This window comes from Neoarius graeffei, chromosome 10 (genome assembly GCF_027579695.1).
Source record: "Neoarius graeffei isolate fNeoGra1 chromosome 10, fNeoGra1.pri, whole genome shotgun sequence".
Taxonomy (NCBI): Eukaryota; Metazoa; Chordata; class Actinopteri; order Siluriformes; family Ariidae; genus Neoarius; species Neoarius graeffei.
The window spans coordinates 3,824,468-3,848,995 of NC_083578.1; the positions used below are offsets into that span (position 1 = coordinate 3,824,468).

Below are 24,528 nucleotides of genomic sequence, written 5' to 3' on the forward strand. Positions count from 1 at the left end.
AGACAAGTGTTGCCAGCCAAAACAAATCTCGTTCAGTAGCACTTATGATGAATATGAAGGAAGATATTGTGGAAAAAAATTGGTCCCCTATGGGTACACATGGCTTATAAATAAAATAGTTTTCTGATCCGGGCGGCACGGTGGTGTAGTGGTTAGCGCTGTCACCTCACAGCAAGAAGGTCCTTTTAGGTCCTTGTTGGTGCATTGTTGCACCTGCCAGAAGTGGCATCAGTCAGTGCATGTAATTAGCCTTTTTCACATTACGTCACTTGCAGAAGAACCTCTCATCCGTTTTCAGCCTTTTGAATGGAAGAAGAGGTGGCATGCTAATCTGCTGGCTAACAAGTAGCAACCATAGAAAGTCAGTAAACTTCCTTTCCAAAACAAGGCAGATAGGTGACTGGAATGGTCGCGAACAATATGTAATGATAAACAACAATGCGCAATATTATCAATCTTATCTGTGAATGACACAATTTTGTTAACATATGTTTCCGCCATATACCTCTTCTTCCATTCAAAAGGCTGAAAACGGATATGAGTTCCCCTGCAAGTGACGTAATGTGAAAAAGGCTAATTGTTCAAGGTGGTTATGGCCTGTGGGAAAAAAACTGTTTTTGAGTCTGTTGGTCCTTGCTTTGATGCACCTGTAACGCCTGCCTGAGGGCAGCAAGTCAAAGAACTCAGAGCCAGGGTGGGAGCTGTCCTTGATGATGTTGTTAGCTCTGCTGAGCTCTGCTCTCTGTTTAGCTACTGTTTGTTCATTCATTCAGTTGTTCGTTATTCATTTATTTGTTCATTCATTCATTCATTCTCAATTGAATTTTGCATTTTATGTGTTGGTGTGTCTAAGGTTTGCGCTGCAATAAACCTTTAAAATGAAAACCTGCTTGTGCCTCCATTTTTTTCCCTGTGCTCCTAAAATTTTTAACTTAGGAGCACGTGTGCTCCTGAAAAAAAAAAAAGTTAGTGTAGAGCCCTGCATGCTTATAAATAATATTATCCAGAGATAACATATAAAGTGAAAAAAGCAATGGGCCTAAGACAGAACATTGTGGAACACTAAACTTTACCCTATTGCACTCTGTTTATTATTTACAGTTTACACAGTCCCAACTTTTTTGGAATTGGGGTTGTAATATTTAACAGCTCGAGCTTTAGATGAAATGTGCTGACTGTACATTCAGTATGATCTAATTTAATGTTGACTGGGTTACTAAAACAAACTGAGTATTTCTACATTTTCAGATAGCTCAGGGAACAGACACAATCTCAATATAGTGGAACCTTAATGAAGGCCTAAGGCAGCTAGCAGATGGTCAGTTTAGTCTGTTTGTCTGCTCCCTGGCCTTGGCTAGGTGTGTCTTGTCAAGCATTAATTGCTAGAATTTCTTGCCTTTTTAATTCATGTGAGACCATCAAACAGTAAAAAATAAAGTCAACACCTGAAATAAACAGTCTTGTGGAGTGACATTGCATCTGTAAATGATTTATTGTGTAAAGCTTATATAGTATACATTAGAAATGGGGACTTTCTGAACAACAAATATCTTGATTACTGAAGTTGAGCATAATGAAAAGAAGAGAGGAAAAAAACCTCAAACACACTATTAATTAGTTACTGAAGTTCTGTGAAATGGAAAAGTTTTGAGATGTTGATGGCTGTAAGCTACCCAAAAAATTTCCATAAAAATAAGTGAAATGTGGACAAAAGCTCTTGCGCTGGATTTTTGCTGAGATCCTGTACAAATTCTCACTGAACTGAACATGGAGAGGTGTACTCAGTTGCAGCCTTCTCACCTTTAGAAGAAAAAAACAACAGACAATTAGGCTTTAGTTCTCATAAGAAACAAGACACACTCTGAGCTCTGTGTGTAATTTCTTTAAACAGCTAAATATAGAAATTTTACTTGTTGATAAAGAAGTACAGATTGCATACCGGGCTTGTAGTAGTCATAAACCTTCACAACAGCAGGTTTTAGGTTCTTCACTGGAAGGTTCTGTACAATCGTCAGGGTGTACACCTTCTCCACTTCTTTATTCAGCTAAAACAGACAGATATAAAATAAAATTATTTCTGTTCTGTTCACCACATACTGCACAAATGAATCCAAACCGTCTCTTTCAAAAGCTATTTTATTTAACATTTTATCAGCACTTTGTATCAGTCAGATGGGCGGCATGGTGGTGTAGTGGTTAGCACTGTTGCCTCACAGCAAGAAGGTTCTGGGTTCGAGCCTAGCAGTCGGCGGGGGCCTTTCTGTGTGGAGTTTGCATGTTCTCCCTGTGTCTGCGTGGGTTTCCTCTGGGTGCTCCGTTTTCCCCCACAGTTCAAAGACATGCAGTAGGTTAACATGGGGTGGCCTTGGGCTGAAGTGCCCTTGAGCAAGGTACTTAACCCCTGACTGCTCCCCGGGTGCTGTAGTGTGGCTGCCTACTGCTCTGGGTGTGTGGATGTGTGTTCACTGCTTCAGATGGGTTAAATGCAGAGGACGAATCTCATTGTGCTTGAAGTGTGCATGTGACAAATAAAGGTTTCTTCTAAAGCTGTCATTTTAAGTTTTCTGACATTTTTAGAACAGAGGACTTTAAGCTTTGCAGTTTCTCTGCAACATGACAAACTGCATTTTATTTGTCTTATTTACTTCAAGAGAAAGAAAAATGGAGGCTGAAGAAGAAACTTGAGGGAACAACTGTTTACAGTTGCTTTAACGCAAGTGAGAGCAGGAACTTGTATTGAGAACACTTCACAATATTAAATGTCTCATCTCATTATCTCTAGCCAGTTTATCCTGTTCTACAGGGTCGCAGGCAAGCTGGAGCCTATCCCAGCTGACTACGGGCGAAAGGCGGGGTACACCCTGGACAAGTCGCCAGGTCATCACAGGGCTGACACACAGACACAGACAACCATTCACACTCACATTCACACCTACGGTCAATTTAGAGTCATCAGTTAACCTAACCTGCATGTCTTTGGACTGTGGGGGAAACCGGAGCACCCGGAGGAAACCCACGCGGACACGGGGAGAACATGCAAACTCCACACAGAAAGGCCCTCGCCGGCCACGGGGCTCGAACCCAGACCTTCTTGCTGTGAGGCGACAGCGCTAACCACTACACCACTGTGCCGCCCTACGTCATTCTTTACTATGTTTATAAACAAAGTGTGGGATGAGAGGAGTCATACACACTTTTACACTCAGTTTACACTGTCTATTTCCAGCTTACCACCCATGTTTACATTATTCAAATTTAGTTGATTAGCTGATGTTAGCAGCATATTGTCTGTGGTTCTGGTTATGTCAGCTTAGCATGCTCCTGCTCCAAGTTACTTTGACTACTGCACTGTAACAGAAATGTCTGAGCATGCAGGTTTACTTCAAGATATAAGTTTTCAAGACATAGCATTGTCATGATGCTGTCGAATTTTGTTTGTGGTTAGCACTTGATGTTCATCCTTTGGGGTTGAAGACAACCATGACTTCAGTTTGGTGGGTGGTGGGTGTGGGTTCAGAGATGACTGACAAAGTCAATCCAGGCTTTGAAGGTACACCCACATGTTGACATTCCACATTCCAAGGTTGAGTGCCTTCACTATATGTTTGTTGTATTCTGTCCCCTGAGTGGGATCCCCACCAGCCACGGTGTGTTGGCCAGGGTGAGGTGAAGCAGGCTATGTTTGGAGCACCTTTTCTAGCCCCTTCCTTCATGGAGGTGAGCAGAGTGAATCCTAAACAAGGCTGCTCAGACACCCAGGGGGCTGCCGAACTCTGCTGCTGCATCATTCCAGCCTATGCCCTGGGCTGTCTTTGTGCAGGTTTGTGACTACAGCTTCCAGTGTTTCTGCACCTGCTGCTTCACCACTCACTCATTGCCAGAGGACATGAATTTGAAGTCATGACTTGTGCATGACTTGGATTAGAGTGAGGGAGAGTTCACAGCTGTCAGCCTCACTCTCTCGTCCCAACCTAACTGGGTTCAGGGGCAAGACAGACTCAAGATGGCTGGAGCTAGGTCGGGATGCAGTGGATGGCCAACAGTGTTCTATGTGTTGCACTGTGCCCTGATCACGCTCCATGAATGCTTTTCTGGGTCTGCGTTCCTGCCCATTGAACCACCAGATAGTGGTCTCCTCCATGCAGTCTGCCGAGACCAGTCTGCAGTCATAGCCCTGACCAGGGGGATCGAGGGGTCGCTAGTGCTTGCTCAAGGCACTACCCCAGGCTAATGGAGGGAAGGGGATGCCTTACTACTCCACTGCATGGCAGTCAAAGATGGCACATGCTCACTGCCCAAAACTTAGCACTTATATTAGTCATATTATATTATTTTCTGCAACAATCTGATAACATTGTTACAGAAACCTGGGATTCCATCTTGCCAGTTTAGTTTCACCCTCAGGCTGCTATTGTACATTAAATTTCATGCAATGTACAGCTTTAGCAATAAATATACTGACTTAGCCCTTTTATTCCAGCTATGAAAAGCAGCAAGTAATATTTAAGCACAGTCTCGTCTTAGGCTCAGGGTGCTTGCTCTTTTTCCAAATCAAAATTCCAGACTTTTTCCAGACTTTTTCAAAACTGAGATTTTTATTCCCAAGACCTTGACTTTATGTACTTTTACACTTGCGTGCCTACTGCCTACTTTATTGGTTGAGATAGTACCAGTTGTGTTTAGTACATTTTAATAAAATCGAATTAACAAAATGAACAAAATGATGTTTAAATTATGTTTTACTAACAAAAATGATTTCAGGATAAAAATGTTTCTTTTGACTGTAGAACATGATAATGAGAATAGACATCATGACTTTCGCAGTCCTGATTGTTTTTTCGTCAGTTGCCTATTTAAAAATCTACTGTTGGCAAGGAGGGCAGATCTTATCATTGAGGCATTCCTATACAATATGGTTATGTTTTCCTCCAAAAAGAATGAAAGAAGGCAACAAGTGCATGAGCAACTATAGAAATTCGGAGGATTTATCTCCATATGCGCCCCGCAGGTAGCCGCTATTATTATACTGATTGTTATTTCGTCAGTTGCCTATTTAAAAATGTATTTGGACGAGGAGGGCAGAGCTTGTAGCCTGACAAGCCAGACTATAACATATAGGGTATGTCTAGATTTCTAGGCTACACAGCTTGCTTATTCATTGTGGTATTCACCTAGCCTACAAAACTAGAAATTCGGAGGAATTTATCTCCATAGTTACGTGCCCCGCAGGCAGTGGTGTAATGGTGAAGTCGGGCCCAGGTGCAAGTCTCTCGCATCGGCCCCCCCAACACCCACCACCAGTAAACCTCCTTTCACGTCAGCTCAACAAATGAACAACCAAACCAATATGTCTTTACTTCCCCTTTCAAACATCTGACATAGCCTGCTTATCACCAGCTTGTAAACAAACAGCGAAATAATTTGTAGACTGTATAGCCATGGTGAGCATGGACAGCCTATGCGCACTACTAAACATTTCATCAACATGCACCAACACAAGCAAATAGCAGCTATAGCAGCTATCAAATGCACAACACGAAACGTGGGCACAATCGCTATCCTCATACTGTATATCAAGCAGTGACGGACGCTGCAGTAAGGCTATCTTGACTCGACTCCACAATAACGTTAGCCTACTTGATTACATAGAGGAAAGCTGTCTGTAACTCACCCTTAGAAGTTCACTTGTCCTTCCATTCAGTGAAGTCACTTATTTCAGGCTACATGTCCACATTGTGAACACCTCAAGATAGGGAAATATCTTCCCTAGATTTAATTTGTAGCAGCTTTTCCAGCTGCCTTTTCCTTTCTCTTCTGTGCGCAACTTCGTTTGCTTAACATTAGGTTTCCAATTTTATTTTAACATCATGTTATGTATGGCAGTGTTCTAGGCTACAGTGGTGCTTGAAATTTTGTGAACCCTTTAGAATTTTCTATATTTCTGCATAAATATGAGCTAAAACATCATCAGATTTTCACACAAGTCCTAACAGTAGATAAAGAGAACCCAGTTAAACAAATGAGACAAAAATATTATACTTGGTCATCTATTTATTGAGGAAAATGATCCAGTATTACATATCTGTGAGTGGCAAAAGTATGTGAACTTCTAGGATTAGCAGTTAATTTGAAGGTGAAATTTGAAAACACCTGACTCTATCAATGGGATGACAATCAGGTGTGAGTGGGCACCCTGTTTTACTTAAAGAACAGGGATCTATCAAAGTCTGATCTTCACAACACATGTTTGTGGAAGAGCATCATGGCACGAACAAAGGAGATTTCTGAGGACCTCAGAAAAAGCATTGTTGATGCTCATCAGGCTGGAAAAGGTTACAAAATCATCTCTAAAGAGTTTGGACTCCACCAATCCACAGTCAGACAGACTGTGTACAAATGGAGGAAATTCAAGACCATTATTACCCTCCCCAGGAGTGGTCGACCAACAAAGATCACTCCAAGAGCAAGGCGTGTAATAGTCGGCGAGGTCACAAAGGACCCCAGGGTTACTTCTAAGCAACTGAAGGCTTCTCGCACATTGGCTAATGTTAATGTTCATGAGTCCACCATCAGGAGAACACTGAACAACAATGGTGTGCATGGCAAGGTTGCAAGGAGAAAGCCACTGCTCTCCAAAAAGAACATTGCTGCTCGTCTGCAGTTTGCTAAAGATCACGTGGACAAGCCAGAAGGCTATTGGAAAAATGTTTTGTGGACGGATGAGACCAAAATAGAACTTTTTGGTTTAAATGAGAAGCATTATGTTTGGAGAAAGGAAAACACTGCATTCCAGCATAAAAACCTTATCCCATCTGTGAAACATGGTGGTGGTAGTATCATGGTTTGGGCCTGTTTTGCTGCATCTGGGCCAGGACGGCTTGCCATCATTGATGGAACAATGAATTCTGAATTATACCAGCGAATTCTAAAGGAAAATGTCAGGACATCTGTCCATGAACTGAATCTCAAGAGAAGGTGGGTCATGCAGCAAGACAATGACCCTAAGCACACAAGTCATTCTACCAAAGAATGGTTAAAGAAGAATAAAGTGAATGTTTTGGAATGGCCAAGTCAAAGTCCTGACCTTAATCCAATCGAAATGTTGTGGAAGGACCTGAAGCGAGCAGTTCATGTGAGGAAACCCACCAACATCCCAGAGTTGAAGCTGTTCTGTACGGAGGAACGGGCTAAAATTCCTCCAAGCCGGTGTGCAGGACTGATCAACAGTTACCACAAACGTTCAGTTGCAGTTATTGCTGCACAAGGGGGTCACACCAGATACTGAAAGCAAAGGTTCACATACTTTTGCCACTCACAGATATGTAATATTGGATTATTTTCATTCAAAAATAAATGACCAAGTATAATATTTTTTGTCTCATTTGTTTGCGACAATGTTTATTGTTAAAAGCGCTGTACAAATAAACTTGATTTGATTTGATTTGATTTAACTGGGTTCTCTTTATCTACTTTTAGAACTTGTGTGAAAATCTGATGATGTTTTAGGTCATATTTATTCAGATATATAGAAAATTCTAAAGGGTTCACAAACTTTCAAGCACCACTGTATCTCAGACCTTAGCCTACTTGATTGTAACTTATGAGAGCAAACGTTGCAGATGGACTTTTTATGTTTAATTAATTGTTGCTTTCAGAAAGTGTTAGCAAGATAACACATAAAAACACATAAAAACTTATTAGGCATAGATCATCGGCGATGGAAGCAGTTTTAAAGTGGAGATGCAAGAACAAATGTATCCTACAAATTGGGGGTTCTCCCCAAAGAAAATTTGCATGCAAAATATCGGCTAAATTACTTTTTTTCCACAATATTAATAATAAGATATTGTTCAGTCCAGGCAATGGTGAGTGAAGAGCTCCAAAGATGACTTGCCTAGGCTACTACATATTTGTGTAGTTTCTCAAGCTTTTGAAGTAAAGCATTTTTATGAGACTATGGCTAAATATAGGCATTGCTCTATTGGTAATCATAAATGGACCTCCGCTCTACGGACCTACCAAAAAACATCGTGCACGCATGCCAGCGGCATTAGGGAAAATTAGCCTACTAGATGATGGCACTGGGACAATTCAAGGTTGGGTTGTGTTTTCTGATTCAAACAGTACCACACCATCTCATCTGAAATGACACAACACAATATTTTAATGCAGGAATTCTCAACATTTTCTCTGAGGACAAACTCTCTAATCCCCATTTTCTTTGCCCTTTAGCAACAACGTCTCCATGTACGGCGGGGAGCCGTGGGGTTCTAAAATCGGTTGGCCGCTGCTGAACTTAACGCGCTAGGCTCTGAAAGTGGAGTTTATGTTTGGATTGAATGCATCATTCCCACTCATTCACTCCTATATGAACCCCTAGAAAATATATTTTAACAAATAAAATAAAACCGTTTCACAAGTGAACTCAGTTGGCGCTGCAAACGGTTAACAGAATTTATGTGACAGGTAGGCTATTTTGGTATTTTGATTGTGGACAAGCCTATTTAACAGCCAAGTGATGGCGCATCCCAAGTTAAGGTGTTCAAAGCAATATGGCATATTTGGTGCATACTTTCAAACATTATGAGAGAATAGCCTATCTCAGATAGCCTACAGCCCATGACTGGTAGCCTAATGTCAGAATCGGGGAGAAGCAATCAGGCATGATTGTCGTGTAGTGTGTGGTGTTCCATTGTGCGTTCGAATCTTATACGAGCGTGTTTACAGTCGGAGAGAGAAAATATCGGTCAAGATTCTCTTCATGTGTGTGGCGTAGTCCCGATTTTAAAAACTTATAAGATTTTAAAATCGTGTGGTGTGGGGTCAGCTTAAGTGATGCTGCCACACCACATCAAGCCGGCTGTGTAAGCATGAGTTCAGGTACGTTCAACTTGTGTAAAATTATGATATATGATGTGATATATGATATATTATTTGATTTGGTAGAATGCATAGTCACAATCCGGTGTAGGCTAACTTTTTGGAAACAGTAAGTTAAGGTTTCAAGCTATGCGGTTAGCATAGCTACTAACTTGCTAAGATGATAAAACGTTTGTTCTCTCATAGTAGAAGTGATTATATGATAACCTTTGACATCTGTTGCAGTTACATTATTTGTTTTATTTTCCCCTGTTGCTTTATTTATTTTATTTAGGTGCTGTGTTAAGAAATTCAGTCCTTCCTAATTCCACTGAGGCTGAGATGACAGCGAAGTTGTGGCTGCAGGACATCATGGATGAGCTGCGCAAGCATCGTAAAAGTAGCCTAAGCTAAGGTGCCGAAAACTTGCCTTGCCTTGTAATGTTGCCTATATCAAAATAAATGAAATGACGCTCCTGACTTTGAACCTTCGGTCTCTTCATTTGTGAAACATACAAGGGTTTTAGATTTTGATGCAGCCTAAACAAATCAATAAGACCTAATATAACAGTGGGATCTTACTAGAGCAGAGAAAAGCATTCAGATGCCTCCCTCCCGTTGACTTAACTTTGGAAGGGCTGATTTTCAAACGTGCTGTGGTGTTTCCAGTGATGCCGTGAAAGTCAGCTGTTTCAGTGTTAAGTCAATGGGAGAGCGAGGCGTCCGAATGCTTTCCCCGCTCTAGTGGGATCGCACTGCATAGGTCATAGTTATGTCGGGTGTACGTTGGCTCATGAGCTGCATAGGTCACAGTTATGTCGGGTGTACGTTGGCTCATGTTCGGCCACCATTCTAATGCCAACATCTTCCAGATATCTTGCCAATTAGCTACCGATCTCCATAATACATCTCAACGATGCACCATATGTCGGGCGGCACCTGTTGCCCCAACGTCGGCAAGACCTAATTTGCTGTCTGGGTACGTGACCGGTTAGCGAAATCATAGTTTTTACACCCTTCCTGTTTCTTATTTCACAATATTATGTGTCTTTGAGCATCTGTGTCTTTGAGATTTTTTTCCATACTTTATTAAGACTTTCACACAAAATCCAAGACTTTTCAAGGTCTGGAGAACAGCATTTCAAAATTCCATACTTTTTAAGACTTTCAAGACTTGCGCAAGCACCCTGTAGGCTAGTGTTTGGTCAAATCTCAAACCAAAATATTTGGTCAGTCTTTGTCAATCTCATGCCAAATAAGCCTTGAAAGCTTTCAACCTTGCAATCTAAATCAGCTAGCTTGTAATAAATTACACTGTCTAATGTATATTCAGTGAAACATGTGCAGATATCATGTCACCAACAACATTTATATTCAATTACACACATCCTCCACATTCAAACACCGAGCAAACAATGTACAAGACCTGAAAATGCAAACACAGTATTTCAGGAAACAAGAACTTTGTCATTCTTTTTCATTTTTCTTTTTGTTATGTTAATGTTGATCTCCAATGTCACTATAAACAAAACTGTGCAGTCACATTTGTGTAAAATCTTGTAATATTATATTGTCAGACGACGTTGTTCTTCGGCTTTTCATATCGTCTTTGCCGGTTCTGTATCTTTTAACTTGTTGATAAATGCTCTGAGGGGAGCTCAAAGTGCGATTCGTTTTTATGACAGTGGCATAAAAGTGAATTTTGCTCCAGAACCATAGGGGGGGCAAAGGAGCGAAAAATATCAATTTGCACTAATGCTGCATTAACCTAACTACTCATAAAATAACAATAGTCTAAATATCTTGAGTAAAATAATTAATTTTTAAAATTATCTTTTATGGGGGCGGCACGGTGGTGTAGTGGTTAGCGCTGTCGCCTCACAGCAAGAAGGTCCGGGTTCGAGCCCCGTGGCCGGCGAGGGTCTTTCTGTGCGGAGTTTGCATGTTCTCCCCGTGTCCGCGTGGGTTTCCTCCGGGTGCTCCGGTTTCCCCCACAGTCCAAAGACATGCAGGTTAGGTTAACTGGTGACTCTAAATTGAGCGTAGGTGTGAATGTGAGTGTGAATGGTTGTCTGTGTCTATGTGTTGCCCCTGCGATGACCTGGCGACTTGTCCAGGGTGTACCCCGCCTTTCGCCCATAGTCAGCTGGGATAGGCTCCAGCTTGCCTGCGACCCTGTAGAACAGGATAAAGCGCCTAGAGATAATGAGATGAGATAATGAGATCTTTTATGTTGCTTCAAAAAACAGAATGAAAAGCCAAGCAAGAAAAAGAAAGGAGGAAAAAATGAACTTAGTACTGTTCTGGTTTCAATTTAAAATGACCTGAACATGAGGGTTAATGAGGTTTTAGAGAAACCCCACTGTAAGTTTGGGTGTGGGTGTTTTTTCTTACTTTATTCAGGTAGATGATTGCATTACCATCAGTTTGATCCACACGTTTCACAACTCCATCTGTCATCTAGAATAAAAAAAAAATAATCAGAATAAAAACTGATCCATCAATATAGTGATGTTTGGAACAGCATTTGGTTCGGTTTCACTATGGCTCATCAACCTTTCCCTGTTACACACAATTCTGAATAAGTGTAACTCTTTAGATCAGCGTCCACGCTTTATGCTTCCAGTTAAAGGTTTATGTTACGTTTGATTTGCCGTTCATGAGCTGCACAGAGTTCAAGTCCACACTGAATCCAGAAAGAGGCTTGACTTCAATGACCACCATGTTGGTATCCTCACGCTGACCGGTATACCTGAAATTAAAAGATCATTAATCTTTCACATTCTCTTTTTGTTCTGAAGTAACTGAGTAACACAGTTCATATACAATCACCTCAGCTTTCGAAAAAGAAATTTCTAGAATTTATGAAAAATTCATTGAACATAATGCTTATTATTTAAAGATGTAACAGGTACGTATATACACTTACAGACTCCAAGTTCTGTCACATGGTGAACAATACTTCAGCAAATACACATTTTTAAGAGGTGTATTAGGAAAATTAATTCAATTACATTTCTTTGTCTTTATTTAGTCCTAAAAGCATGTAAACTCTTGCATTCAATTATATTCTGGCTTTGATTAAATAACTTCAATCAACATTATACCCATTAACACAATCATGTATTTGTAATCATGTATTAATAGAGATAATTTGTGATTCATTCTTGTTTCCTATCTTGTAGATTATGGAGGTGCGGTAGAGCTCACATGACAGTAATGGTCACGTTCAGAGATGGATTTGGGACCTTGCAGTTTCCAGACACTGAGGCCGAGATGCTGAATGAAGAGCAATCAGGAGGAGGAGGGATATTGTAGCTCAAAGTGAACTAGAAGTAAATAAAACACATTATTAGCACAATTATTCACCAGACTGACCCTCTGAGAATCTGCTTAATTAATAAAGGAACTGAGGTGAGGAAGTAAAGTGTGAATTGGTGATCTACAGACCTGCACGTACACACAGCCTTTCCCTTCTGCTTTGATTCTGTAATCTCCAGGAACCTCCTTCAGCTGACTCTCCTGATACAGCAACCTGTTACTCTGAGTGACTGCAAATGAGGTAATCAGCCCTGATGGTGATGTTACAGAAACAGTAATGAGTCCTTCTGGTCTGTAAGTGGCGGTACTGTATTTCGCCAGAGCCTGGAGAGCCACAACAGTGTCCTGGATGATGGAAAAGAATATAAAGAGAACAAATTTAACCCTTTAATGTACTACAGTGGGCGGTAGTGGTTAGTACTGTCGCCTCACAGCAAGACGGTTCTGGATTTGAGCCCAGTGGCTGATGGGGGCCTTTCTGTGTGGAGTTTGCATGTTCTCCCTGTGTCTGCGTGGGTTTCCTCTGGGAACTCCGTTTTCCCCCACAGTCCAAAAACATGCAGGTTAGGTTAATTGGTGGCTCTAAATTGACCACAGGTATGAAAGTGAGTGTGAATGGTTATCTGTCTCTATGTGTTGGCCCTGCGATGACCTGGCAACTTGTCCAGGGTGTACCCCGCCTCTCACCCAAAGTCAGCTGGGATAAGCTCCAGCTTGCCCGTGACCCTGCACAGGATAAGCAGTTACATATAATGGATAGATTGATGTACGTACTACAGTGTCCAGACTCATAGACCATTAATTTGAAGCGGGTTTTAGAAATGAGATTTAAGCTTCCCTATATATTTTACAATACCAGGCAAAAGTTCAGACATACTTACTCATTCATAGTAATGGTACAGTATGCCTATAAGTTACTCCAGTATTATGCAAGCTCAATTATTTTGATCCCCTCTGAAGAATCACCACCTGAATGTGGTGGAGGGGTTTGTGTGTCCTGGTGATCCTGGGAGCTGTATTGTCTGGAGCATTAGCCGCTAGAAGGGTCTCCCAAGGCAAATTGGTTCCAGGGGAGGGGCCAGACTAAGAGTGATTCAAGACCCTGATGAAACAGCTAAGAATGAGCTGCAGCATCTCACCCAGGAGCAGGAAACCAGCAAGGAGAGCTTGCCAACAAGCATCTGGTGGCCAGGCCTTGGCTCATGGGGCCCAGCTGGGCACAGCCTGAAGAAATTACATGGATCCGCCACCATGTGGGCCCACCACCCACAAGGACAGTCACGAGAGTTGGGTGCATTGCCAGGTGGCAGGCAAAAATGGGAGCCTGGGCATGCTGATCCTCGGCAGTGCAGGCTAGTTATTGGGACATGGAACGTCACCTCTCTGGCAGGGAAGGAACCAGAGTTGGTGTGAGAGGCGGAGCGGTACCAACTAGATATAGTTGAACTTGCCTCCACGCATAGCACTGGTTCTGGAAGCAAACTCCTGCAGAGGGGTTGGACTTTCTCTTTTTCCAGTGTTGCCCAGGGTGAGAGGTACCGGGCAGGTGTGGGGATATCCACGACCCCCCGGCTGAGCACTGCTATGTAGGAGTTCTCCCTGGAGAATGAGTGGGTCACCTCTATGCGACTGCAAGTTACTGAGAGGAAAACTGACTATTGTTTGTGCTTATGCACTAAACAGTGGTGCAGAGTATTTGGCCTTCTTGGAGTTGCTGGGTGGTGTCCTGGAAGAGGTGCCAACTGGGGACTCCATAGTTCTTCTGGGGGACTTCAACACTCACATGGGCAATGATGGAGAAACCTGAAGGGGGGTGATTGGGAGGAATGGCCTGCCTGATCTAAACCTGAGTGGTGTTTTGTTGTTGGACTTCTGTGCTTATCATGGGTTGGCCATAACAAACACCATGTTCGAGCATAAGGTGGTTCACAAGTGTACCTGGTACCAGAACATCTTAGGCCAAAGATCAATGATTGAATTTGTGGTCATATCATCAGATCTGTGGCCATACAGTATGTCTTGGACACTTGGGTGAAGAGAGGAGCAGAGTTGTCAACTGGACCAGAGACCGGAGAATGTGCTCCAATTATAGGGGTATCACACTGCTCAGCCTCCCCGGGAAAGTTTATTCCAGGGTGCTGGAAAAGACACTCTGACCAATTATCGAACCTCAGATTCAGAAGGAACAATGCGGATTCCATCCTGGCCATGGAATGGTGGACCAGCTCTTTACCTTGGCAGGGTTGTTGAGGGGGTTCATTGGAAGATGACCAGCCAGTCTACATGTGTTTTGTAGATTTGGAAATGGCTTATGACCATGTCCCCTGGGGGCTCTTGTCGGGGACACTGCATGAGTATGGGGTATCAGGGTCATTGCTACAAGCCAAGTCCTTGTACAAGCAAAATGTGAGCTGTGTCTGAATTCTCAGCACAAACTCAAACACATTTCTGGTGGGTTTTGGACTCCACCAAGGCTGCCCCTTGTTGCCAATTCTGTTTGTGATATTCATGGATGGGATCTCAAGGTGCAGCCAGGGTGAGGAGGATGTCTGGTTTGGGAACCTCAGAATTGCATTCCTGCTCTTTGCAGATGATGTGGTTCTGTTGGCTTCTTCAGAGTGTGAACTTCAGCAAGCACTGGGACAGTTTGCAGCCAAGAGTGAAGCAGCAGGAATGAGAGTCAACACCTCCAAGTCTGAGGCCATGGTTCTCTGCCAGAAAATGGTGGAGTGCTTCCTCCAGGTTGGGAGTGAGTTGCCGCCCCAAGTGAAGGAATTCAATAATCCCAGGGTCCTTTTTATGAGTGATGGTAAAATAGAGTATGAGATGGACAGGCAGTTTGGGGTGGCCTCAGCAGTAATGCGGGCATTGTACTGGACTGTTGTGGTGAAGAGGGAGCTTAACAGGAAAGCAAAGCTTTCAATTTACCAGTCAATCTACGTTCAAACCCTCACCTTAGAGATAGGGTGAGGAGCTTAGACATCCAGAGGGATCTCAGAGGAGAGCCGCTGCTCCATCATGTCAAGAGGAGTCAGCTGAGGTCGTTCAGGCATCTGATTAGGATGCCTCCTGGGAGCCTTCCTTTGGAGGTTTTCTGGGCATGTCCAACTAGGAGGAAACCTTGGGGTAGACTCAGAACATGCTGGAGAGATTACATATCTTATCTGGCCTGCGAGCAACTTGGGATCCCCCAGGAGGAACTGGAAAGCATTGCTGGGGAGAGGGACACCTGGAATACCTTGCTTAGCCTGCTGCCACCACGACCTGACTTCAGATAAGTGGAAGAAAATGGCTGGATGGATGGAATTATTTTGGTTTTTAGTCCTCCATTATATTTTTCTCCTCCCAATCCAACATGGCTGACAGTAATATATGCAGCATGCTGTAAACATTTCTGACTAAACTTTCTAAACAAAAACTGTGATATTACTTTCTGATTGGCTGGTAGATTAGTTAGTTATATTACTTATTAGTTCAACAGATTTTTTTTTTTAATATACATCAGGATGTTTCTAACACACACACACACGTTTTATACTGTGTGTGTGTATATATATATATATATATATATATATATATATACACACACACACACACACACACTAGTGCATCTCAAAAAATTAGAATATTGTGAAAAAGTTCAATATTTCCATCAGTTATTTAAGAAAGTGAAAATGTTATATATTATAGAGTCATTACACATAAACTAAAATGTTTCAAGCATTTTTCTATTTTAATTTTAATCAGTATGGCATACAGTACAAAAACATAAAAAAAACCATCTCAAAATATTAGAATATTTCATTTCGAGTTTGAGTAAAACAGTATCAACACAGTGTATCTCTCGGTCTAGTTCAGTACACACAACCACAATCATGGGGAAGACTGCTGACTTGACTGTTGTCCAGAAGATGATCACTGATGCCCTCCACAAGGAGGGTAAGCCACAAAAGGTCATTGCTGAAAAGGGTGGCTGGAAAAGGTGCACGAGCAACAGGGATGGCCGCAGTCTTGAGAGGATTGTCAAGAAAAGTCGATTCAAGAACTTGGGTGAGCTTCACAAGGAGTGGACTGAGGCTGGTGTCAGTGTATCAAGACCCATCATGAACAGACATCTTCAAGAAAGGGGATACAACTTTCGCATTCCTAATATCAAGCTACTCCTGAGCCAGAGACAATGTCAGAAGCGTCTTATCTGGGCTAAGGAGAGAAAGAAATGGACTGTTGCTCAGTGGTCCAAAGTCCTCTTTTCAGATGAAAGTACATTTTGCGTTTAATTTGGAAATCACGGTTCTAGAGTCGGGAGGAAGAGTGGACAGGCACAGAATCCAAGGTGTTTGAAGCCCAGTGTGAAGTTTCCACAGTCTGTGATGATTTGGGGTGCCATGTCATCTGCTGGTGTTGGTCCACTGTATTTTATCAAGTCCAAAGTCAACACAGCCATCTACCAGGAGATTTTAGAGCACTTCATGCTTCCATCTGCTGACGAGCTTTTTGGAGATGCTGATTTCCTTTTCCAGCAGGACTTAGCACCTACCCACAGTGCCAAAACTACTACCAAATGGTTTGCTGACCATGATATTACTGTGTTTGATGGGCCAGCCAACTTGCCTGACCTGAACCACATAGAGAATCTATGGGGTATTGTCAAGAGGAAGATGAGAAACACCTGACCCAAAAATACAGATACGCTGAAGGCCACTATCAAAGCAACCTGGGCTTCAATAACACCTCAGCAGTGCCACAGACTGATTACCTCCATACCACACCGCATTGATACAGTAATTCATGGTAAAGGAGCCCCGACCAAGTACTGAGTGTATAAATGAATATACTTTTCAGAAGTTGGACATTTCTGTATTGTAAATCCTTTTTTTGATTGATCTTAGGGAATATTCTAATAATTTGAGATACTGGATTTCTGATTTTCATGAGCAATAAGCCATAATCATCAAAATTAAAACAAAAAAGGCTTTAAATATTTCACTTTACATGTAATGAATATAGAAGATATGAAAGTTTACCTTTTTGAATTAAATTATGAAAAAAATGGAACTTTTTCATGGTATTCTAATTTTTTGAGATGCACTAGTGTGTGTATATATATATATATATATATATATATATATATATATATATATATATATATATATATATATATATATATAAACCCAATTCCAAAAAAGTTGGGACAAAGTACAAATTGTAAATAAAAACGGAATGCAATAATTTACAAATCTCAAAAACTGATATTGTATTCACAATAGAACATAGACAACATATCAAATGTTGAAAGTGAGACATTGACATTTCATGCCAAATATTGGCTCATTTGAAATTTCATGACAGCAACACATCTCAAAAAAGTTGGGACAGGGGCAATAAGAGACTGGAAAAGTTAAAGGTACAAAAAAGGAACAGCTGGAGGACCAAATTGCAACTCATTAGGTCAATTGGCAGTAGGTCATTAACATGACTGGGTATAAAAAGAGCATCTTGGAGTGGCAGCGGCTCTCAGAAGTAAAGATGGGAAGAGGATCACCAATCCCCCTAATTCTGCGCTGACAAATAGTGGAGCAATATCAGAAAGGAGTTCGACAGTGTAAAATTGCAAAGAGTTTGAACATATCACCATCTACAGTGCATAATATCATCAAAAGATTCAGAGAATCTGGAAGAATCTCTGTGCGTAAGGGTCAAGACCGGAAAACCATACTGGGTGCCTGTGATCTTCGGGCCCTTAGATGGCACTGCATCACATACAGGCATGCTTCTGTATTGGAAATCACAAAATGGGCTCAGGAATATTTCCAGAGAACATTATCTGTGAACACAATTCACCGTGCCATCCACCGTTGCCAGCTAAAACTCTATAGTTCAAAGAAGAAGCCGTATCTAAACATGATCCAGAAGCACAGATGTCTTCTCTGGGCCAAGGCTCATTTAAAATGGACTGTGGCAAAGTGGAAAACTGTTCTGTGGTCAGACGAATCAAAATGTGAAGTTCTTTATGGAAATCAGGGACACCGTGCCATTCGGACTAAAGAGGAGAAGGACGACCCAAGTTGTTATCAGCGCTCAGTTCAGAAGCCTGCATCTCTGATGGTGTGGGGTTGCATTAGTGCATGTGGCATGGGCAGCTTACACATCTGGAAAGACACCATCAACGCTGAAAGGTATATCCAGGTTCTAGAGCAACATATGCTCCCATCCAGACGACGTCTCTTTCAGGGAAGACCTTGCATTTTCCAACATGACAATGCCAAACCACATACTGCATCAATTACAGCATCATGGCTGCGTAGAAGAAGGGTCCGGGTACTGAACTGGCCAGCCTGCAGTCCAGATCTTTCACCCATAGAAAACATTTGGCGCATCATAAAACAGAAGATACGACAAAAAAGGCCTAAGACAGTTGAGCAACTCGAATCCTACATTAGACAAGAATGGGTTAACATTCCTATCCCTAAAGTTGAGCAACTTGTCTCCTCAGTCCCCAGACGTTTACAGACTGTTGTAAAGAGAAAAGGGGATGTCTCACAATGGTAAACATGGCCTTGTCCCAACTTTTTTGAGATGTGTTGTTGTCATGAAATTTAAAAATCACCTAATTTTTCTCTTTAAATGATACATTTTCTCAGTTTAAACATTTGATATGTCATCTATGTTCTATTCTGAATAAAATATGGAATTTTGAAACTTCCACATCATTGCATTCCGTTTTTATTTACAATTTGTACTTTGTCCCAACTTTTTTGGAATCGGGGTTGTATATATTAGTGCTGTCAAAAATGTCGTGTTATCGCATTAACTTGACTCAATTTTAACGGCGATAATTTTTTTATCGCGAGATTAACGCTCTGTGACATGATGTAGGTTTTTCATAAGCTTTTGAAACTGCCAGGAACTTGGAACAGAGACTTTGCTTAGAAAAACGATAGCAGCTAGACTGTAATGCCACGCCCCGCACAGCCAGAGTCCTCTGCCCTCCTCCCCCAAAGAACCAGCGCGGGCAGGGCGCGCGAGGACCACAATGGAAATAAGTATTTTTACTTTTTGTGTTATCCTCCGCAATATTTATATTTATATGTTCACATGTTATGCATATGTTTTTATTGCGAAATAAATCAATTCAATTTAAAAAAAAAAGCCCCGCGCCTCGGGACGAAGAGCCACGGTGCTCGGCTTAGGTTTCGTTTTCCCATCGGCGGCTCCAGCCCAACTTTGCAGTGGCTGTGACAAGACGTGTTATGCTCTGCAATAAAAAAAAAAAAAAATTTGGTACAAAGCAAGCACATTCACTTTTTTATCCTGATAAGAGAATTACAATGGTTTTTCATGTGACAAAAATATGCGATTAAATTGCGATTAATCGCGAGTTAACTACGACAGTCGCGACATTAATCGCGATTAAATATTTTAATCGCTTGACAGCACTAATATATATATATATATATATATATATATATATATATATATATATATATATATATATATATATATAAAAAACACTGCTCCTGATGCTGTGTTACCATGTTAAAATATAACCATGACAATGATTATAAATGAAATCTTCAGTCAGGACTATACAATGGCGGCGCGTATGGATGCAGCGGCCCCTCTCTCTCCGCGTTTAGTGTCTAAAAGTGTGTGTTCTAGTGTATGTCTCTGTGCTTTATGTCTACATTCATGTGTGAGTAGTGCACTGACAATGTCGGTCACAAGATATTGTTGCCACTACCTTCTAGCTATAGGAAATATGACCAAACATCTCATCTTGGACCAGAAAGTCATACAGGAATTTCGAGACCTGGATCTTCTTCGCCGGACTACTACATCACCGGACTCGCCTGCTATGTCTTACCCAGAGAGGAGGCGCCAGAAGCAGTGTGAGAGAAAACAGAAGCATGACAAGCATGGAGGCATCTGGGCTAGGCTAGCTGCTAGCCTGCACAGACCCACGATACCATCCCTCATTCTGGCCAATGTACGCTCACTAGACAACAAAATAGATCACATAGAACTCAGGAGATCTGCACTATGTGATGTGAGGGATTGCTGTGTTTTCATCTTTCTGGAATCCTGGCTGAATAATAACATTCCAGACTCTGTTATCCAGCTAGCCAGGCTAACATGCTACCACGCTGACCGAGCCTTTATGAAAGGAGGCAAGACTCATGGTGGGGGAGTGTGTGTTTACATCAGCGACACTTGGTGCCGGAATGCTACTGTTGTGTACAAACACTGTTCTCCACTGGCAGAGTTTATCATCAAGTGCCGACCCTTCTACTTACTGAAGGAGTTTACATCGATTCTGCTCATCGCTGTTTACATCCCTCCCACTGCTAACACCAATGTTAGGAATGAGGCACTCAATGAACTCTACCAGGCCATCAGTGAACAACAGACAGCGCACCCAGACGGATTCCTCATCACAGCAGGTGACTTCAATCATGCAGATTTAAAGGTTTTACTGCCCAAATTACATCAAGATGTGGACTTTCCAACAAGAGGTGACAACTTCCTGGACTTGGTGTACACAACCCACAAAAGAGCTTACAAGGCCTTCCCCCTCCCCTACCTGGGTCTCTCTGATCACATCACCATCATGCTGAGACCTGCATATAGACCCAGAGTGAGAGCCATCAGACCAACACAAAAAGAGGTACGTGTGTGGCCAGAGGGGGCCTCCTATGCTTTGAAAGACTGTTTTAGCACTACACACTGGGACATTGCCAAAGAAGCAGCCACTTACAATGACCACATAGACTTAGAGGAATACACTGAGGCTGTCACAGCATATATCGCTAAAGGCACTGATGGTGTCACTCACTGCAAAACAATCACTGTTCGTACTAACCAGAAGCCTAGGCTGACAGGAGAGGTTCACAGGCTCCTGCGGGCTCGGGATGCAGCCTTTAGGACTGGTGATACTGCAGGACTAGCAACAGCCAGAGCCAACCTGTCCCGCGGCATCAGGGAGGCAAAACGTCAGTACAGCAAGAAAATATCTGGACACTTCAGCAACACCAGAGATGCACAGTATCTCTGGCATGGCATTCAAACCCTCACAAACTACAAACCCCCACCACAGAACTGTGAGAGTGACATCACATTGCTAAACTGCCTAAATGACTTCTTTGGACGCTTTGAAACACAAAACAACACACCAGCACAGAAGATTACTCCTCCCCTGGATGAGCAGGCCGTATGTCTGGCTCCAGCCAGTGTGGAGAGGACCCTCTCCAGGATCAACCCACATAAGGCAGCTAGACCAGACAACAGTACCTGGTTATGTTTTGAAGGACTGTGCCATGGAGCTCAAGGATGTCCTCACTGACATCTTTAACATCTCCCTGAACCAAGCTGTTTTCCCCATGTGTTTCAAAGCTACAACCATAATACCAGTGCCAAAGAGGCCCCTCCCATCCAGCTATAATGACTATCAGCCCATAGCACTGACTTCCATCATCATGAAGTGCTTTGAGCGACTGGTCATGCAGAACATCAAGTCTATCCTCCCTCCCCCTCATGACCTGTTCCAGTTTGCATATAGGTCAAACAGGTCCATAGAGGATGCTATCTCTGCTGCTCTACACCCAGCCCTCACTCACCTGGACTCAAAGAATACTTATGTGCGAATGCTGTTCTTGGATTACAGTTCAGCATTCAACACAATCATTCCCCAGCAGATAATACAAAAACTCAGACATTTGGGACTCAACACCTCTCTTTGTAACTGGGTGCTGGACTTTCTTACAGGGAGGCCACAGAACATTTGGGTCGGCAGTAACACCTCCAGGACCATCATGCTGAGCACAGGGGCCCCACAAGGGTGTGTGCTCAGCTCGCTGCTCTTCACCCTGCTGACCCATGACTGTGTACCAATCTACAGCACCAACCACATCATCAAGTTTGCAGATGACATGACTGTGATGGGCCTCATCACTAACAATGATGAAGCCAACTACAGGAATGAGGTGAGCCAACTGGTCCAGTGGAGTAAAGACAACAATCTCTTCCTGAATGTGGGGAAGACCAAAGAGATTGTGGTCGACTTCAGAAGTGGTCACTCACAGCATCCCCCTCTGACCATCGATGGTGCTGCAGTGGAGAGGGTGAGTAGCACCAAATTCCTAGGGGTGCACATTGCTGAGGACCTCTCCTGGTCCAACAACACCACATCGCTGGCCAAGAAGGCTCAAAGTTGCCTCTACTTCCTCCACAAACTGAGGAGTGCACAAGTCCCACCCCCCATCATGTGGTCTTTCTACAGGGGCACCATTGAGAGTGTCCTCACTGGCTGCATCACTGCATGGTATGGAGGCTGCAATGCCTCCTGTCGGAAGACTCTGCAATGCATAGTGAACACAGCCAGCAAAATCATTGGTACCCTTCAGCCCTCCCTTACGGACATCTATCACTCCTGTCTCACCTGCAGAGCCATCAGCATTGCTGGTGACATCTCCCACCCTTCACACTCACTCTTCAGCCTCCTGTCCTCAGGGAAAAGGTACCGGAGCCTCCGGGCCCACTCCACAAGATTACTGAATAGCTTCATCCACCAGGCTGTCAGGATGCTGAACTCTGTCCACTACCTTCCCCCTACCCCTGGTCTGTAACACATTCATTCACACAAGAAACTCTATCTCATCCGTTTGCACATCACACTACAATTGTTTGCATTACTGTTGTATCTGCTGCTATTGCTCATTTGCACTACTGCTCATATACACCTCATAAGCTACTCTTCTAAGCACCTTCTCCATTACCGATATTGTACTGTATTTGCATTACTGCTATTTTGTACATTGTTTGATTTTAGTGTGTATTTTTACCTATATTATCTATATTTATATTGTTTTTCTTAATATAAATATTTATCTGATTTTACAAGTAAAGTGAGAGAGAAACAGCATTTCGATTCTCCTATATGTCCTGGATATATAGTGAATTGACAATAAAAAAAATCTTTGAATCTTTGAATACAATGGGGGAAACAAGTTTTCAACACGTCAACTGTTTTTCGATTAAGCATATTTCCAGTGCGGGTGGCGCGGTGGTGTAGTGTTTAGCGCTGTCGCCTCACAGCAAGAAGGTCCGGGTTCGAGCCCCGTGGCCGGCGAGGGCCTTTCTGTGTGGAGTTTGCATGTTCTCCCTGTGTCCGCATGGGTTTCCTCCGGGTGCTCCGGTTTCCCCCACAGTCCAAAGACATGCAGGTTAGGTTAACTGGTGACTCTAAATTGACCATAGGTGTGAATGTGAGTGTGAATGGTTGTCTGTGTTTGTGTCAGCCCTGTGATGACCTGGCGACTTGTCCAGGGTGTACCCCGCCTTTCGCCCATAGTCAGCTGGGATAGGCTCCAGCTTGCTTGCGACCCTGTCGAACAGGATAAAGCGGCTCGAGATAATGAGATGAGATAAATGAGATATTTCCAGTGCAGTTATTCACATTATATGTTAAGCAGACACTGGTGTCAATGTAATAAAACTAAACATTACAAGAAAACAATATTACAATTCATTAAATAGTTATGTGCAATAAAGTAGAATGACATAGGAAAAAGTATTGAATGCAGGAACAAACACAGCTGATTGCTGTAATTAGTTCTTCTAACTGTGCTACTTAAAATCAGCTGGGTTCATGCATGCTAGTCAGTTAGTACTTCCACTCTTTGAAAAAGGGAAACCCACCTCTGAATTGAAGTAAATCAATCATTTGTCTCCAAGCTGTCTTGCAAGAAACATCTCATGATGTGTAGAGACACAGAGATCTACCAAGACCTTCACAACAAGATTATTGAGCAGCATAGCAATGGCACTGGTTACCAAACGAATTTTCAACTCCTAAATATTCCCATAAGCAACATCATGAAAAATTTTCTGCAAGTGGAAGGATCATCAGTCAGCCCTGAACCAGCCACACATAGGAGGTCCTTGCAAGATTTCCCACTGGGCAGTCAGAACAAAAGTCAGAAGAGTAGCCCAAGAGCAAAAGAGCTCTAGGAAGAGCTGGAAGCAGTAGGTACAGTTGTCAGAGAGAAAAGGATAGGCAGGGCACTCCACAGCCATGGTCTCCATTCTCCATTACCTCAAAAAGACTCCATTACTGTAGACAGGGCCGCTGACAGCTTTGGCTGGGCCCGGGACAAAATGCTCTGAATGCCCCCCCCCAACAACCCCGGGGCCAACCCACACACACATCCTTTAACCGAACGCCATTAAATGTATTCCGTTACGCCCCAAGCCTGCATGTAACAGCCCCCGCAATGCCTTTCTAAGCTTGTGGATAGTCTACTATAATCACGTGATTGGGGTGCTCCTGAAGGAGCAGCGATGGACGGGGGA

At 42.7% G+C, this 24,528-nt stretch overlaps 1 protein-coding gene across 1 annotated transcript in view; it reads right to left on the minus strand.

Moving 5' to 3' along the window:
* Positions 1-1,753: 1,753 nt before the first annotated feature.
* Positions 1,754-24,528, minus strand: part of LOC132892688 (alpha-2-macroglobulin-like) — a 100,339-nt gene continuing 77,564 nt past the window's right edge. The window contains exons 31-36 of the mRNA XM_060931001.1: positions 12,310-12,525; positions 12,070-12,188; positions 11,503-11,611; positions 11,254-11,319; positions 1,940-2,045; positions 1,754-1,800 (exon numbers count right to left, since the gene is read on the minus strand). Coding sequence (XP_060786984.1) covers positions 1,754-1,800; positions 1,940-2,045; positions 11,254-11,319; positions 11,503-11,611; positions 12,070-12,188; positions 12,310-12,525 — 663 coding nt within the window. The remainder of the gene's footprint in view (positions 1,801-1,939; positions 2,046-11,253; positions 11,320-11,502; positions 11,612-12,069; positions 12,189-12,309; positions 12,526-24,528) is intronic.